The 18,735-nt window shown below is 35.8% G+C and overlaps 1 protein-coding gene across 1 annotated transcript; it reads left to right on the top strand.

Annotated features, from left to right (window-relative positions):
- Positions 1-77: 77 nt before the first annotated feature.
- Positions 78-18,434, top strand: nlrc5 (NLR family, CARD domain containing 5). The gene is made up of 37 exons (XM_016230752.1): positions 78-378; positions 1,091-1,413; positions 1,749-1,820; positions 3,435-5,160; positions 5,693-5,776; positions 5,898-5,987; positions 6,068-6,115; positions 6,208-6,267; positions 6,440-6,523; positions 6,624-6,707; positions 6,810-6,899; positions 8,013-8,072; positions 8,978-9,061; positions 9,166-9,249; positions 9,342-9,431; positions 9,530-9,595; positions 9,733-9,816; positions 11,263-11,346; positions 11,481-11,564; positions 12,287-12,373; positions 12,810-12,872; positions 12,978-13,019; positions 13,135-13,218; positions 13,307-13,390; positions 14,057-14,140; positions 14,284-14,367; positions 14,447-14,533; positions 14,636-14,719; positions 14,841-14,945; positions 15,030-15,113; positions 15,343-15,426; positions 15,515-15,598; positions 15,707-15,790; positions 17,102-17,179; positions 17,322-17,405; positions 17,489-17,572; positions 17,684-18,434. Exons 2-37 carry the CDS (start codon positions 1,098-1,100, stop codon positions 17,754-17,756), a joined length of 4,749 nt encoding a protein of 1,582 aa, XP_016086238.1. The 5' UTR covers positions 78-378; positions 1,091-1,097; the 3' UTR covers positions 17,757-18,434.
- The last annotated feature ends 301 nt before the right edge of the window (positions 18,435-18,735 follow it).

The raw sequence follows: 18,735 nt of genomic DNA on the forward strand, positions 1-18,735 counted from the left end.
ATAACAAAGATAGTTTTAATTAACAACAAAAACGCTAAATTCATTGTATTCAAATGTATGTTCACTTATTACTAAAATCTTTGAATTCGTTATAAAGTGCTTTTGGTTGTGATTGCATAGAAAAGTATCCGAAAATAACCCTTTCAACACGCTCAGTCGTCGATAGATAAAATGTTATTTGATATTAAAACACACTTAACGTTAAAAGACGCACGAGCGCAGTTTGGCAGGGTTGGTTTAGTAGAGTCGCGCTAACGTCTGGTTCACTGCAGGATCCGTATTTTTAATGCGCATAAAAGAAATCGAAACCAAACCAGAGGGATAGTTTAGTTTCATTTTCTTCCCTTAAACTGGACCCGATGCGTTATGCCACCAGCGGTGAGTAGCTACATCATATTAATTCATATTATAAACATATAGAACATTTTAAAATGCGTTCATATTGAGTTAATATTTTGATCAAAGCACGTTGTTGATTAGCATGGCCATTCATTAGCTCAGCCTTCACACAAAGTGTCCAGGGTGCTCTGTCGTTTCCTGCAGGTCACTAAATGGGCACAAGCTTCTACGTATTTACTAAAACAGCAATTTATTTGACTATATTTTAGTAATTAACTTCATGGACAGAAACCTTCTTAGCAAAACTTTTGCATGAGCTACATATTTTTATATGGAGAAAATTACTTTGAAATATCAGTGATAACATGATATTGAACTACAGAATAAAGAGTTAACAATAATTTGTCATGGCTCGTCTGTAGCAAACACATCTATTTTCTCTAGTAAATTGTGTAATTTTGTTTTGTCAATATTAAGAGTAATCAATTTATTTCAGTATTTGCAGCATTTAATTATTGAACTGAAAAGTATTGAAATGACTTGTAGCAATGCACATGCATTAACTTAGCAGTGCCTAACAAAGCATGTAACGTTAGTGTTGTACCACATGCACCGACATCATAAACCTGCTGTGCTTTGTTACACGTTGTGTAGATCAGCACTCAGCACCATTACATTTATTGTGGCGAGTAAGTTTTGTTTGAACTAAAAAGTTCTACAAAGCAAAATGAAGGATTTCTTTCCTCCCCAGCTAATGGATGAGGATGGAAAGGGTGGACTGGCCGGGGGACATCCTGACACTGGTGGCCCAGGAGGCCAGTGCACTGGTGGAATTGCTCTGCGAACAAAACAGTGGTGTTCTGGATCGGATCTTTGCCTTAGTGGAACCTAAAACACTGGATCACAGACAGTCACTGACCAACACCAGAGATCGTGTCTCAGCCATTGTAGATTACTTTAAGTCTTCAGACCGAAACTCATGTAGACAGTTTCTCACCATTGTATATCAGTACAGTGAAAACATTCCCCTTCTTCTTGAAACTACACTGGTGTCCATAGCAGGATACACACCTGGTAAGCCATGTTCTGCACCTTTTTTTTTGTTATACTTTGTAGATATGCTGCAGCTTTTCCCTCTTCATACCATACTGTACGTATTTACAATTAAAATTAAAGCATACTTTTAATATGAATCATAATTTAATTTAACAACATACAGTATTCTATACAGTTTATACTATGATAGTTTTACAATTTCGTCTCGACACACTTTTTTTTAATTAAGCTTTGAAGTGAAAGTGAAAGTATCTTGTAGATGTTAAAAAAATAAGCTATTATGTAAAATATGAATGTTATTGAATTCTGGGTTATAATTATTCAGGCCGTTTTTCGTTTTCTGTTCTTTTAAGGAACAAACTTCAATCATACATGTGAGAGTGTCGACTCTTCACCTTCACCATATGTGAAACGTCCACGGCTAGGTATGTTTTATTCTTAAAGGCACACACCCATTTTGAATTTTGATTCATTGTGATAGCAATCGCTCTGAGCAACCCAACTGTTAAATTTACTTTGACTTGGCTGACAGCAACACATTAGCTATTCAACGAGAAGAGCTGCATTTGTACAACTTCTTATATTAATCCAAACAAAAATAATTAACATATTTCCCGTACTTTTACTTTACTAAATCAATAAATTATTACTTTGATATATATATATATATATATATATATATATATATATATATATATAGAAACAATAGTATGTTATATTTTATTTTATTAGAATATTTTCTGTTACAAAATCCAGTTGATCTATTGTAAAGATCTGCTGCAAAAATTACTTGAACTAGCATTACTTTGAGCTGGTTAATCAAAAGAAAAACATTTGCTACAGGGTTGGTCCATAAAGTGGTTTCTAAACCTAGCAGGAACAGTACACATATCAAAAGATTATTTTAAAACTGAACCTTGTTATTAATGTTTACATTGTCATTGACATCATAATAATACTAAGTCATCCCAAAATCATAAACATTTATTTTGTTATATAACCATATATAACAAAATATCAAACCAAGTTGCACAAGAAATATAGCATAAACAATTTTTAAAGAAATCAGTTAGATTTCAAGCTGTGTTAAGAAAATGGAAACGCAAAATAAGAAAAGGAAAATTAGTTTTTAGATAATGTCTAGAATTACTTGTTTGCAGATGGCACATGGTTTAATATTTTATTACTAAAACAATAACATTCATAGATTTTTAAATGTGACTAAAGTCTTTTTAAGGCTTTTGTATGAACTACAATTTAAATTCATGATACCTACACTCTAAAAAAGAGTGAGTTAAAAACAACCCAATTTGGGTTATTTTTAACCCAAGGACTGGGTAAATATAGGACAGAATACATGTTGGGATCATTTTACCCAGCAAATTGGGTTGTTTATTTGACCAAGCATATGGGTTGATTCATTTTCGGTGGGGAACTGCTAACTTTAGATTGCCGCTCTACATTTTACTCATAACTGAAATATGCTGTGACTGGCTCTAATCTGCCCGTAAACAAACAGTATACATCTCTGAGGACATATCTAACATTTAAAGTAATTATATTCTTTATATCTTTATGAATAATATCATTTATTTTATGCAAGGCATCAGGCATTTCCATCATGTGAACTCACTTAGGTGACTCACACTCCTGTATGTTGCTTTGCATAAAATGAAATGATATACAGTACAGTAACGATTTTATAGATGCAATAAAATGTACACAAACTTGTATTTTACCGAAGAAATGCATCAATTTGATGGCTGCTCTCTCTTCTCCTGAAGATGATGCAAATACGGCGCAATAAATAACTCAACCGCTGGGTTACGTTACGTCTAACCCAGGATCTGGGTAACACAAAACTACCAAACAATGGGTTGTTATGTCTGAACCATAAGCTGGGTAACACAAAAATTAACCAAACACTGAAAAACTTATTCCCCAAAAATGACCCGAAAAGCTCAACCCATTGTTTGGGTTGAAAAAATAACCCAGGATTTTTTAGAGCGTAATAATAATGCATTGACTTTCTTACCTAGATCATTTACAGAGCTACATGGATGCTCTTAAATCCATGGTACTGCAAAAATATGAGTCAGTGGCACAAGCTGTAGTAAAGGACATCCGTCTGGAAGACACATGGGTGTATTTAAGACACAGGAACCCTCCACGAGGGAAAGACAGGACCATCCAGCCTCAAGCCTCTCTAGACAACCATGAAGGAGAAGAGTCAGAGCATAAAGTGTCTGTTGAGTCTCTTTTGAAAACCACCAGCAGGGTTGTCACGCTGCTGGGCCAGGCTGGATCTGGTAAGACCCTGCTGGTTCACTGCCTCGGTCGTGACTGGGCTGAAGGTTCCTTCCCATCTATTCATCTGCTGTTCCTGCTGGAGTTCCGGCAGCTCAATCTTATCTCACGTGATTTGTCCTTGAAAGAACTACTATTTCTCTTCTATCCTGCTTGTGATGATGACGAGGAACAAAGTGATGCAGTGTTTGAATTCATCCTCTCCAACCCTGAGAAGGTCTGCTTCATATTTGACGGGTATGATGAGTTTCGTGCCAAGCTTACGCATCCTGAAAAGCTGGAGAGCATCAATGACCCAAACAAACCTCTTCCATTGACAGATCTCCTCTCAGGACTGTGCAGTCGTAGATTCCTTCCAGATTGCACTGTGTTGGTCACCTGTAGACCACGAGATGTGACTGACATGTTTGGAAGCCCTGGCTTCATAACCTGTGAGCTACAAGGGTTTGACCGATTGGGTGTGAAGGAATATGCCGAGCAATACTTCCATAAAAAAGGAGATGAACTCAAAAAGAAAGCTGTAAACCTGTTGATGAACAACCGACACCTCTTGTCAATGTCTCACGTACCTGGACTCTGTCATATTTGCTGTGTATGTATGGAACATCTGTTCTCCAGTGATGGAACTGATCTTCAGCTACCAACGTCCTTAACCCAAATCTACATGCAGATCATCTTGGCGTTCCTCAAACGCATCAATGGAGGTGTGGTGTCTGGTACATCTCCACTGCAGAGATACAGATCTAAAATTGTTGAGATGAGTCAGTTGGCCCTCAAAGGACTGGAGGAAAGCACTATAGTCTTCATGGACACAGATGTGTCTCCAGAGCTCCAGGAATTTGGTGTTAAAAGCGGGATACTGTCTTGTGTGAAACTGACTCGTGAGGATGGATCTTCAGGATATGGTTTCACGTTCATGCACCTTACAATGCAGGAGTTTCTCGCTGCTCTCCACCTCATGACCAGTCAGAACATCACTGAGAGTCAACTTAAGAAGAAGCTTAACTTGAAAACCCGCTGGACCACCAAGATTGATCCAAAATCCGTTTTTACAGACTCTCTCCATGTTTATGTATGTGGGCTTGCGGCAGAGGCCTGCAAGTCCAGTTTGGTCCAACTTAAAGGGGCCGAGGGCACTACGGCTTGGGTACAAAAGCGGCAAGCTACCGTCCGTAATGTTTTGCTGGGTTTTGCAGGAAGTACCAGTCAAACAGGCCCCAAAATTGTGGAGCTGTGTCGATGTGCTCATGAGACTCAAGATGCTAAGTTAGCAAGAGCTATTGGTTCGAGACCACAGTTTGAACTGCGAAATATCAGACTCAATGCAGTTGACATGGATTCGTTAGCATTTGTGACAGCGGCTGCTGATCAGAATGTATGTCTGGACATTGGTGGCTGTTCAATTGATCCGGATTGTTTGGAAATTCTCCCTAGTTTCAAGAATGTGGATCATCTCATGTAAGTTTCTATAAAATTCTCTTTTATGAACAAATGCTTTATGTATGTCATGAGATGTGTAGTAAATTGGTGCCCATATGGCAGCTGATATAGCGCTACGATATTGGTACTCAGCTGATAGCCGAATGTTAATTTATCTGTATTGGTTCATACGGGCTGATATTGGATTTTTAATTGTGTGCTCATTTCTTCTATTTTTACATTTTGATTACCTTTGCCGTCCTCTAATGTGTGTGCAAGTTAATGTTTAAAAACACTAATATTTTAACAACACTTTAACAACACTTTTCTCGGAATCAATATCCATTTTTCATACTGCTGCCTAAACTTGCATTTTAAAGCGATAGTGTTTAATTTGACATTTATTTAGACAAAATAGTATAGACTTTAAATATCGACCATTTTTAATAACATCAAAATATTTATCAGCTTGTGGGTTTCTGCCGGAGTTGTAACAGTAATACATGATTTTGTAGTCTTTAATCTGGTCATGTTGATGTACTCAGTTTGTTAAATATATTATTTATTTAAGTTTCCGTAGCCGGAAATATGATGACAAGTTTGCAGAGGCTTTGTGTGGTATCCTGCGTAAACTCCAGGCTTTGCAGAAATTAGAGTAAGTCTTATATCCAACAAAATATCTGTTGTGTCCTTTATGCGATTTGTCTCAGTATTGCCTTGCAGTGTGTATTTCTGTTTTCAAAAGAGTGTATATGTTTTTCTGAAAACTTACACAGTGTCAGTGAAAATGGTGTTGATATGGATGGGGTGGTGATGCTTGCTTCTGCCATTTGTAACCAGAAGAACCTGAGGAAAGTGGATGCAAGGTAACTACCTTATCAAAATTAGCATGGAGCTATTGACCATTTTAATGCCTGTCTGAAAATGCTGTGCTTTTTCTCACCAGTGAAAATGGAAAGAAAAAGCTGGTTCTTTGGTTTGACACCAGCAGACGGTACTGAAACAGTTGAAGACATTTCTGCTTAATATAAAGTAGTGCATATGTAAATGTTGGTTTTGAATATCAAATGTGCTTTTTGAATTCAGGCATAATTCAAGACAGCTGACCACAAATGTAACTGGGATACATCTGCATAAAAAACTCAGGTACATCTCTCAATTGGATTCTATACATTGGTTTAGCTGCGATCATTTAATAATTTGTTATTCACATTTACTTGTATAGTGCTTTTCACGATACACATCACACATTGCAAAGCAGCTTCATAGAAAATGAATGTTTCTACATTACAGCTAAGAGTCATTTTTGTCTTTGCAGTTTAACCCGTAGTGATATCAAACCTGTCTACATGACCAAGCTGTGTAAGCAACTGGTAAAATGTGAAAACCTACTGGACATTGAGTGAGTAGCTCAAATATTTAGGATAGACAAAAGACTTACCAGATGTAGAAACATGTATCAGCTGTATTGAGCTAGTCCTCACTGTTTATTTGTGTTACAGGTTCTCCCATCTGAAATTATCAAATGAGTCTGTAGAGAAGTTGATGTTGATTCTTCCTGAAATGTCTTCTCTTCAACTACTGAAGTAAGTGGCCATAACAGTCTGGTTCCTGTAGTACAGCTGTGATTTATCTCTATCATAAATGACCTGATATGACTAATCATTCATGATGACCGTGTTTTTCAGCCTAAGTCATGTTGACCTGTCTACAAATGGGGCTTTGTTATTGATCAGATCTCTTGCTGACTGTCAGCGTGTCACAGCTGTAGAACTGAGGTATCTTACTTCAATTCAATGTCAGATATTAAACTATGGTTAACTTTCTTAAGGCTGCAGTCCGTAATTTTTTTTGGTTAAAAATGATCCGAAATCAACATTTGAGCAAGTACATAACCAGCCAGTGTTCAAAACTATCGCCTTACTTTAGCCCGATTCACAACGGTCATTTTATAATAATGTTTTCTAATTTGAGTGGTATGGGTAGGTTTTCGCTGGAAATTCGAGCATGGCACTGCGTCATTACGTCACGTCTGTAAACATAAAGAAGTTGTCCCGGCTACTAGGCTATCGCATGTGAGGATCTTGCAAGTGGCCGATCGTTTATAGCCTTTTCTCACAGCAGCCAGAATAATTAAATGTATCATTTTGATGGCGGATTGTAATCCATAAAGGATTATGTGTTAATGAAACACATGTGAATTAAATTAAATTATATTCCAGTTATAAATGTGCTTCTGATTACAGATAGCCTGGGATTACAAAGATTTGTATTTTAAAGAAAACCAGTCCGAAGAGAGCATAATTTGCTTTTTGGGTTAAAAGAATTTCTTAATATGAAATTCGAAGAGTATGACAATTAGATTAGACTGTGCAGAAATTGAAATCTACATGCTAATACACACTATACTCATAGTCACCAATGCTGATGTTGTTAACATGAATCATTTGAGAATAAAGTATAACAATAATAATAATTTGAACGGTTTGATGTGATCTTTAGATTTAATCACCATTGGTAGCGAGATTTATGGTAATGCTTTTTTCCTGAGTTGGTCAGAACAAACGTGTCAGACCCCTGTTACTTACTTGTTCAGATGGCAATATACGGTGAAAATTCTTAATTGGATCATATTCCAAGACGTAGGCTAGAATCTGTGATTGTGACTGACTGCCACACATACTCTTCAGAACATTAAATTCATCCGCGCTGGAGCCGCGCCCACTCACAACCCATGCAAGCTAGATAATTCCGCACACAGCTGCAGTTCCAGGTTTTCAAACAGAAATGGCGACAAAGAGGCAAAACTTACAGACTGCAGCTTTAAATATACTTTTAAAATCACAAATCTTGATTTATTTTTCTAAAGTTGCTTTTAACGTGATTCTCAGGCACCAGGCAGAAGCATTCATCAAGTTTGTTCCTGAAAAGGCAGAGGCAGCAATTTGCAAGTTAGTAATGTCATCTTACCACCATTGCTGGGCATTGCTGGTTAATGTGTGCACACGCTCTTCAAAGTGCTCCGCGCTTTATGACGTCATATAGGGCCATACTTTCCGAAACTTATACGAACCCTGAAGAAGTGTATTTGGCACAGAAATACTCTGTCATATGTCCAACTCATTTTTTTGATAAACTTTGGCCATGTTTAGCATGAGAATCCAACTGTTTAACAGTGTAAAATAAGTCAGAATGCATGAAATAGCATTAGACATCCCTTTTAATTAAATTTTTTTTATAATTACTTAAGCTCAGCGCATGCTCACTGACTGTTCTGCCTTCTTGTGAAGATTCTGTGAAGTAGTTTACACTGTACAACGAAATCTCTTATTTACATTAGTTCTACACCTTGCTGACTTTAATGAGAGCATTTGTGAGAGTGCAGAACTTAGTAAGATCATGCTAACAAAACTTGGCATTTGAGCGGTAATAGGTGGATTTCTTCTTCCTATAATTTGCTTAATCATCTATGCATGCAACAGACAAGTCTGTGATTGGTTACAGTGATCAACGCTGGTCAAAGGTGTTCTTGTTAACTAAATCTATTATAAATTGTTTTCTGTAATTGAAATAAAGCTGAAATGAAATAAAATATAAATATTAGATGAAAAACTTAACAAGCCTAAATGAAAATGGCAAATGTAGAAATACTAAAATTAATTATTAATTTTATGAACTAATAAATACTGTGACAGTATGTAGTAAGCAATGCTAAAATAACACTGTCTTTGATGCAATACATCTCAAACTGAATTCCATAATGCTGTATCACTGCAATAGATTATTTCTCAGTTAATTTTGTGGCCCTTGCACTTTTGGAAACTGGAGGTTTTGACTCTCTCTCTGATGTTAACAGGCTCACAGAGTATAAACTGTGCAAAAGCAATGTTGAGAAGCTCTCAAGGATACTGGAAAACTGTCCTCGCCTATCTGAATTGGAGTAAGTGTTCCTCTGTTCTTTTACCTCCATCTTAATAGAAGTTGGTGTATTTTACTGTCCAGTAATCACAAACAGTTCATTTTTTATTTCTTTCTCCACTGTAGTTTGTCTCATAACCTTCTTCATGATGAAGGGGTGAAATGTTTTGTTGACTATTTGCCTAAACTAAAGATCTCCAGCTCGGTGAGGTAAGAGTTCAGTGACAGTTGTAGAGTTTGCTTGTAATTTAAATTATGGATTAATTTACCTTGTAAAGTTTACTTATTGTTCTCCTTCGCAGCCTCACCGGCAACCAAATAACTCAAGTCGGGGCACTGCATCTGGTCAACTCAATGAACACCTGTGAGAAAGTTGTTGCTGTTGAAGTCAGGTAAAGACTAACACACTATCACGTCCATTCTTTCCTTACTTTTCATTGACATGAACAATGATCGGCTTGCATATTATATGTGTGTTTCTCATCTTTAGTCTTGGAGTGGAAGATCAGTCTCTGATTAAGTTTGTGCAGGAACATGTCAATGGCAAAACTCTTAGGTAATTTCCCAGAATATATGTGTTGCAAAAACACAATCAGAGAGTCACGTGAATAGTATGATTTATTCACTCAAGTCAAAAGTGAAAGTTGTTTGATGTTTAGCTTCCTCTTACTGTTGTCTTACTCTTAACTACAGGCTAAGGGAGTGCAGTTTTGAGGTCATACACTTGAAGAAGCTTGTGGAAATAGTGAACAGATGCCCTAGACTACTTACATTAGAGTGAGTATTTGAGCACAGTTGTGTTACTATGTGTGTGTTTTGCAAATTTATTAACTAATGAGACTCAGTATTCTTTATTTGTCCTCTCAGAAAAGTGCTATATTTTATAGATTCTTCCTGTTATTAATCCCCTTATTCCATTTATTGAGTACTATTAGTGTTTTCAGGGAAGTGCAAACTGTACATATCTGTTAAAATACAAAATGTGTTTTAAGGTTTCATGACCATTTGTGACACAAAACCAGTCATAAGGGTCCATTTGTTTAAATTGAGATTTATACATCACCTGAAAGCTGAATAAATAGGATAGGACAATATTTGGCTGAGATACAACTATTTGAAAATCTGGAATTGGAGGGTGCAAAAAAAATCAAAATACTGAAAGAATCGCCTTTAAAGTTGTCCAAATAAAGTTCTTAGGAATACATATTACTAATCAAAAATTAAGTTTTGATATATTTACGGTAAGAAATTTACAAAATATCTTCATGGAACATGATCTTTACTTAATATCCTAATGATTTTTGGCATAAAAGAAAAATCGATAAATTTGACCCATTCAATGTTTTTTTGACTATTGCTACAAATATACCCCAGCGACTTAAAGGTCCCCTGAAATGCTTCGAAACACGCAGCGTTACTCTATGTGTTGACGTCATTTTAACTGAAACAGGACGACAGGGCAGGACATATCAAGCAGCCCCACCCCTTTTTAAAATAGCCAATAGCGTTCGTTTATATCACAGCTTGGGCTAGAGCCGTTCAGAGCCGTTGAGCTCTGTAAAGTCACATTTGACAGGGTATGCCAGCCACAATCTCATCCATATTGCTATAAAATATAGCATTCTGTGTAGAATTCAAATAGCTCCGATACATTTTGTGGTCTGCGCCGACTCGCGCATGTGATCCGCTCCATGCTAACGTGTCTCTGGACCGGAGCAGAGTGTGTGAGCGTTGTGGTGGTTAGCGTGACACAATGCAAAACCAGTCTTTTTTTCCTCAATAGAAAGCATATTTACACTGTTTGAATAATTCCCTGTCCCCTATAGTGCACTACGTGCCATTCACTGTACAGAAAATACTAATTCTGTGGACAAGTGACCGATTTCAGCCATGGCTTCAGTGTCTATTTTATAGTGTAGAGGGCAGGCGCTTCAGATTCTAGAGAGCATTTGACTGGACAGAAAGTTTGATGAGAAGCTGAAGTACGATGTGACGTCAAAAAAATTGTCGGAAGTGACGAACTGCAAGCTTTGAATGCTTATATCTTCTAAATGCGAATTTTGTCACTGTTTTGGAGCACACTGCCTTACAGATAACCTTAAGACTAACATACTGATACAAACACCCAAAAAACTTTAATTTTGATTTCATGGGGACTTTAAGACTGGTTTTGTGGTCCAGGGTCACATTCAAATAAACATTGATTGTTCCTCTTTTCTTTAGATTGTCTTCTAATTCACTGCACAGTCAAGGCCTTTTCTCTCTACTGGACAGCCTGGTTGAGCTCTCCACAATCCAAACTGTGAAGTAAGATTTTACAAAGATTGTTGATTGTTAAGGATTGTGATCTCACTCACTGACTATTTCAACAGTACTCATACGTTTCTTGGATATTTTTAAAACGGCATATTTTTAATGCACTTTTTTCTGTTTCCTCTCAGATTAAGAAGTAATGGTCTGAGTTCTGAGCAGATTGAGTATTTTGTTAAAAAGTTAAGTAGCTGTCACCAACACAGAGACACCAGGTAAGAAATGAACAAAACATCTTTTTATTTGAAAATGTTTCTTCAACTTCTGGAATTTTGAAATCTTAACAGATTTTTGGTTTCTACCCTTGTCTCAAACCCATACTATCAATTTAAAAATATGAAATTCCACTGTAAAAATAATACATCAGTTTTACACAAATTATGGCCACCTTTATGTATCATTTTCATCATGACTAACAAAATTCCCCCGTTAAAAGATTTTCAATGGTTAGTGCACTTGTTTACCAAATAAACAGTTGTGTCTGGGACAACAGTGATAAGAAATATGAAACATAAGGAATAGAAAGCAAAAATCAAGGTCCGGTAATAGTGTAATTGAATGTAATTGTGTTTATTTGATATATATAAAATGCTACCTATTAAATTAGCCTTAGCAAGACATATTCCATTTATTCCACCACAAAATGTTAAACACAAAACATGATTTGAAATTTGTTGTAAACTACACTATGGTGGATATGTAGGGGGGAAAAAATGACATTTCCCCTATAAAACGTGTATATGCACTGTTTTTAGATTACAAACTTGTGAGTGTAGGACATTTGTTTTAATGAGTTTATTTTGCAAATATCTTAAAGTCCTAAGTGCCTTAATTTGAAGAAACAACGAAGAACAGATGTAATCTGTGATTAGTTGCTACTTTTATATAGCAGATGCACTGTTAGAATAACAATGGGTTTGGAATGTCTTTATATTAGGATTGAAGAGCCGTGGCTGACAGGAAATGCTGTTGCCAGTCTCATTGCCAAATGCCTAAATTTGCAGCCACACATCAAAGAAATCAGGTACGGTTCTGAAACAGTAACCCACAATCAACGGACACACATATTGTGACCACTGATTGCTTCATGGCTGTAACTGTGGATGAAACTTGTCAGCACACCACAATGTTTGTATTAAAAGGTCTATAAAACTGCAAATGTTTTCAAATGTAGTGACAGAGACAAAGTGATATTAATAGTATTAACATTTCACCTGTTCTTTGAAGTCTCTTGAATGAACTAAAATGTATGCATTTACTTAATTGTGGGTCGGTTGTGGGTATATACTGAATGGTTTCCTGTGTGACAATGTTGCTCTTATTTCATCCCAACTCAAACATTTATGTTCAATGGCAAACAGATTTAAACTTGTAAATTTGCAAATGATCCTAACTTAATAATGCATTGTCAAGTGATTAAGTAAAACGTGAAAAAAACATCTTTTACCCAATATTTGCAGCGTCAACCGTGCATCCATAAACATCATTACAGAGGGAAATTCCAGGCCTAGATCCACTTTTGTGTATGTTTGATAATTCCATATATTTTTATGCTCATAGAATATGGAGTGCTATAAATATTGTTAATAAATATGCTAAGCTAATTTGGCCCTTTTTACTTCTGACAGAGGTCATTCTGAAAACTTCTCACCTGCTCTGCAGTCCATCAGGTGTGTTGGTTTTTTGGTTGATTGTCAGCTTGTTTGTTTTGTGCTTTTATTCACTCTTATTTTTGTTATATTCGCCATATTTGATGTACAACTCCACTTTTGTCACATTCTTTAGCTTTGATGACTGTGACATAGAAGGACAGCATCTCGCTCCTCTGACACTTCCCATTCAGAAATGTCATGCCTTACAGGATTTAAGGTAAGCCAATGAGAGTTGATACTAACTTTTTTGTCTATTAGATGTTTTTTTCCCCCTTAGTATAAATTCTGCTTTATTTAATGTCCAGATTCTCTCAGCTCAAAGTGGACAGAAAAGGTGCAGATTTTTTTTCTGCGGTCATTCCTTTCTTACGGAATCTCAGGAACCTCACGTAAGTGTTCCAAAGATCAGTCATCTTTATTTTATACTGTATATATGGGTGTTTCTTTTAAAACATACTTTTTACATAATATGTAACATACATGCATCACAGGACATTTATGGCGTTTTGCCACCACAGTGTCATTTCCACATCTCAAATAATTATATTGTTTTTAATAGCACACTTAAACATTTTTGTAATAAAATGTCCAACTTGTTTTTGTTGTGGGGCTAATTTAATTGCATCTAAGTATTCTAAATATACAGAAGTAAATCATTTTTCATACTATTTGCAAAATTTGACAAAATTAAAGCTAAATAGGAAATTAAGTGCAATAAAAATATTCTGCTCATGAGTGATATTGATTTATTTTTATATTCTTCATTATGTGTTGTATATTTTTTCTCATACTGATGGAATTGATGCCACAACTAATGTTGTGCAAAATAATTTTAAAACATTTAATAATTGTAATTTAACATACTATTTTACTGTTGATTTTCATTCATAAAATCTACACTAAATATAACTGCATGGTAAAAAGATTCTGAGTTTTAATGTAACCAAATCATTTTAAATCTGTTTGTTTAAAAAAATCAGCCTCTGGGACTTTGAAGTTGTAGAAACATCTGTATGCAACACTCTTGGTGTTATAATAAGTATTGTTTTTTACAGTCTTGATTTGAAAGGAGCAGCTGAGGATGAGGTGGCAACACTTATGGCAGCATTACCAAAAACTACATCATTTGAGAGTTTGAGGTGTGTTGTCTTTCTCTTGACCCCTTTATCCAAGTTTAAAGTGATCTTGACACAGAATATTTATGTGTCATTTCATTCAGTGAGCTTATTTACCTTTTACTTCCCATATGTTTCAACATTTCCCTTTGCCTCTGGTTTTCCAGTTTGTCCCAGCTTGTTTTAGGTGACCATGGAGCTACAGTACTTGGAAGAGCACTTCAAAGTGTGCCAAATCTAAAGTCGATCAAGTAAGTGTCTGATTTTCTTCATTGTTTCTCAGTGATAAAGAGTGCGACATTGCTGATGGGCCGATATATTTTTGTCCAGTCTGTCCCAGTGCTCTGGTTGGACAGCAGCTCGAGGGCGGGACCTGGTCAGAGGTCTGGTGCAGTGTGTCTCACTGGCAGAGATACGGTAACACATGCACTCTTGAAATTAAGAAGTGTGGCTAGTTTTTAATGCATTCACAGTCACTGACAATATATACTATATTCAATATTCTGTTCTCAATCATAGACTTGACTCTGTGATACTTGATGAGGAGGGTATAACCATTCTAGCTCAAGGCTTCAGCCGTTTGACCTCACTTAGGAGGCTCAGGTGAGGCTTTTATACCTTGTAATGTTCATTGTAGATTTAGCACGTTCTCAATAATCTGCTGTACTCACCTGAGAGCCCATCCTGTTTTTTCTTCTCTACTTTGGTTGGTTGTTCTCCTCAGCTTGAACAAAATCAGAGTGGTGACATCAGAGACATTTGTGAATGGCACTGGCATACTCTGTCTACTGGCCTCTTTTAAGGGTTTTAGACAGATGGAAGAGATTGAGTAAGTATTGCGGTTAGTAAAAAGCACATGCACACAAATTCCCACAGTGTTTGGTAATATGCAAACATTTTTTGATGTTTACAGGTTGGAAAGTTGGAGAATTGGAGATAGTGGTACTTATGAACTTGTGAAATACATTCCTTCATGGACTGAACTAGTAAAACTAAGGTATGGTAACTGCACCAAGGAAGATTATTCCTTTCCTGTGCCTGAGCATCTTATATTATAGTAGTGCGCCTTCTAGTGGACACAATTAAAACAATTAAATATGGTGGAAATAGATACACCAACTTTTCAGTGTTTAAAATATTTAGCACTGTTCAGTTTTTTTTATGAATTTAATGCAAGAAAGGATTCATTGCATCATTATTAATTTTCCTTGATTAACTTTTTGCAGTCTGTCAGACAACAATGTGACTGACCAGGCTGGAGAGAAGCTATTGGCAGCACTATCCCACTGCAGAGTTCTTCAGAAACTACAGTAAAACATTTATTTTATTTGATTAATGAGTGATATTACTCGGGAAATCAGTAGGTGATCATTTTTTATTATTATTTTGTATTCACAGACTGTCCAAAAACCAACTTGGTCAGGCCAGTGCTGCTAAACTAGCACAAGTCGTTCCGTTACTGCCTCAGCTTTCAGAACTCAAGTAAGTCCTGTGGTCTTGATGGTGAAAAATTACAGAATTAATTTGAGATGAAACTATTGGTTTAAAAAGATGTCACTGACAGGGAATAATACAATTGTTTTTATTTAGTTTGTCAGAGAATCAGTTTGGCCAACAAGGATCCATGTCTCTTTGTGAAGGTCTGATGAGCATGAAGGCACTAAAAATACTACAGTAAGACACTAAATACATTACAGAGCCACATACAGTCGGTACGGAAAGTATTCAGACCCCCTTAAATTTTTCACTCTTTGTTATATTGCAACCATTTGCTAAAATCATTTAAGTTAATTTTTTTTTCTCATTAATGTACACACAGCACCCCATATTGACAGAAAAACACAGAATTATATTGTATATAATTAAATACAATGTATTATACTGTATATAAAGTGGAATGTATAAATTTTTTACATCACATGCACTACCGTTCAAAAGTTTGAGGTCAGTATGATTTCTTTTAAAAGACATTCATACTTTTATTCAGTAAGGATGCCTTAACTTGATAAAAAATTACAGTAAATACATTCATATTCTAACATTTCTATTCATTCATATCAAGGTTTCCGATAAATAAATAAATAAATAAATATTAAGCAGCACAACTGTTTTCAACACTGATAATAATTAATGTTTCTTGAACACCAAATGAGCAGATTAGAATGATTTCTGAAGGATCATGTAACACTGAGGACTGAAGTAATCGCTGCTGAAAATTCATCAATGCCATCACTGGAGTAATTTGCATTTTGAAATATATGAAAATAAACAGCTATTTTAAATTGTAATAATATTTCACAATATTAATGTTTTATTGTATTTTTGTTTAAATAGATGCAGCCTTAATAAGCATAAGTACGGAAGTTCTAAGCGGCCATGCATGCTTTTTTTTTTTTCCTTCTTGTTTTCTCGTTATAACGACTTATTTTCTCGTTATATCGACATAACGAGAGTTGTTTTCTCGTTATAACGACTTATTTTTCTCGTTATATCGACATAACGAGAGTTGTTTTCTCGTTATAACGACTTAATTTTCTCGTTATATCGACATAACGAGAGTTGTTTTCTCGTTATAACGACTTAATTTTCTCGTTATATCGACATAACGAGAGTTGTTTTCTCGTTATAACCACTTAATTTTCTCGTTATATCGACATAACGAGAGTTGTTTTCTCGTTATAACCACTTAATTTTCTCGTTATATCGACATAACGAGAGTTGTTTTCTCATTATAACGACTTAGAGAAAATTAAGTCGTTATAACGAGAAAACAACTCTCGTTATGTCGATATAATGAGAAAATAAGTCGTTATAACGAGAAAACAAGAAGGAAAAAAATAATAATGCATGGCCGCTTAGAACTTGAGACTTTTTTAGGAAACATTTACAAAACTTATTGACCCCAAACTTTTGAACGGTATGTAACATGATTGGTTGTTAGATACTGCTGCATACTGTAAACCAGTGTGACTACTTGTCTCTCAGTTTGACTTCGATTGGGAGTTCAGATCTGGTTGGTGTTGCCTCATCCCTCAAACACTGTCCGTCCATAGAGGACGTCAGGTGGGATAAGTAATTTCAGATTTCTTTTAATGCTGCAGTTTGACTGATAAATGCATGGACCCAGACATTGCATTGTCCCGGTCCCTTTGTTTGTGTGTGTTTGTAAAGTTGCTGTTAGTTTATGAATGAATGTCTTCCTCAGCTTGTCATGGAATTTATGTGATGACAGCCTGGCACGGACACTGGCTGAGATTCTACCCCTGTGTACAAAGCTGAAAAGACTTGAGTAAGTACTTGAGTGCTTGCTGTGAAGGTTTAGCTATTAGTGTGATCACAATATACTGATGTCATTAAAACTAATGATTGCAGCCTGGAGGCCAATAATATCACCACAGCAGGAGCCACAGTAATAGCCAAATGCCTCCCATCATGCCCCTCCATTGAAGTAATAAGGTATGACTAGCACTTACACTCTTGATCAGACAATTTGTGATTAATAAGGATCAACTAGTAGAACTGCTTGACATGCAAATAAAAAGCTGAGCTTCTCTGCATTTTACACAGACTCTGGAGGAACCCAATTGCCAAAGAAGATGAGAATCTGAAAGATCAGAGACTTAATTTTTCATCAGTTTAACCACTTATGTTTTCCTCAATTTTTTTTCTTCATTTTTTTATATTGTAAATAATATTGTTGAAGTGCTATTACCAGATTTTAAGATTGAGTTATTTAATCGGAGAACACATTACCTCATTAGAGCAATTCATTACACAAAAACAACAACAACACAGTTTCCAGCTGTTCAGGGACTTGAATCATTGAATGTCCATATAATGGAAATAGTAGGCTCTGGTAAATAAAGAGAATGAGCAGGTAACCCCCCTTACCTTTACAAGAGATTTACATTTTCTGTGGATTTTCTAACTTGCAAGAATTAGAAACAATGAAAATGTGACTAATTAGCACAGTGAAGCATGCAGGCAGCTCTCTTGTAAAGTTCAGCACAGTCATGCTCTTTGCTTATACACTGCCATAAGAGCCCAGACCTCCATTAGGGGCATTCATGCATTTATCAACCCTGGACACAAACCACCATGTTGTGTTCTCCTGTAAATTACGTATTTATGTCTGTATTTTACTCGATCTATTGAGCTTTTACCTATAAATTGTTTTATTTTATTTTATTTTTGAATTGTGGCACCTGTAAGGTGAAATTGGTCTGTTTTGTGGTAAACGCACAAACATCCTCTCTGATAGCTGCACTGATACATTTGTATTCTATTCATGTGTTTTTTATGTGCACTTTCAATTTAAATAAAGGTAATTCTTCAAGTTCTTTTTTAATGATATTTTGGACAACAGTTCTTCCATTATTTAACCACATCTCAAAATAGAATAGATAGAGACACAAAATGTAACCTTTAGTCCGACATATAGTGAGTTATAGTGTCTTAATAATAATATTATTATTATTATTATTTAATTAAAATATATTTCAAAATGGCAGGCAGATTGTGGTAGTCTGTTATTTGTAAGGGAAAATATTTAAAAAATGGGCCCTTTTTTTCAAACACTTGCACGGTGCAGTATTTCTGCTAGATGGCACTAAAGCAAC

This window comes from Sinocyclocheilus grahami, unplaced genomic scaffold (assembly GCF_001515645.1).
Source record: "Sinocyclocheilus grahami isolate Dianchi unplaced genomic scaffold, SAMN03320097.WGS_v1.1 scaffold377.1, whole genome shotgun sequence".
Lineage (NCBI taxonomy): Eukaryota > Metazoa > Chordata > Actinopteri > Cypriniformes > Cyprinidae > Sinocyclocheilus > Sinocyclocheilus grahami.

What these genes read in the sequence shown, in the direction of transcription:
- nlrc5 (XM_016230752.1), top strand. Translation starts at nt 1,098, where the DNA reads ATGAGGATGGAAAGGGTGGACTGGCCGGGGGACATCCTGACACTGGTG. An exon ending in GTTGTTGCTGTTGAAGTCAG is followed by an intron (nt 9,432 to 9,529) that starts GTAAAGACTAAC and finishes TCTCATCTTTAG; the next exon opens with TCTTGGAGTGGAAGATCAGT. An exon ending in CCACACATCAAAGAAATCAG is followed by an intron (nt 12,374 to 12,809) that starts GTACGGTTCTGA and finishes CAATATTTGCAG; the next exon opens with CGTCAACCGTGCATCCATAA.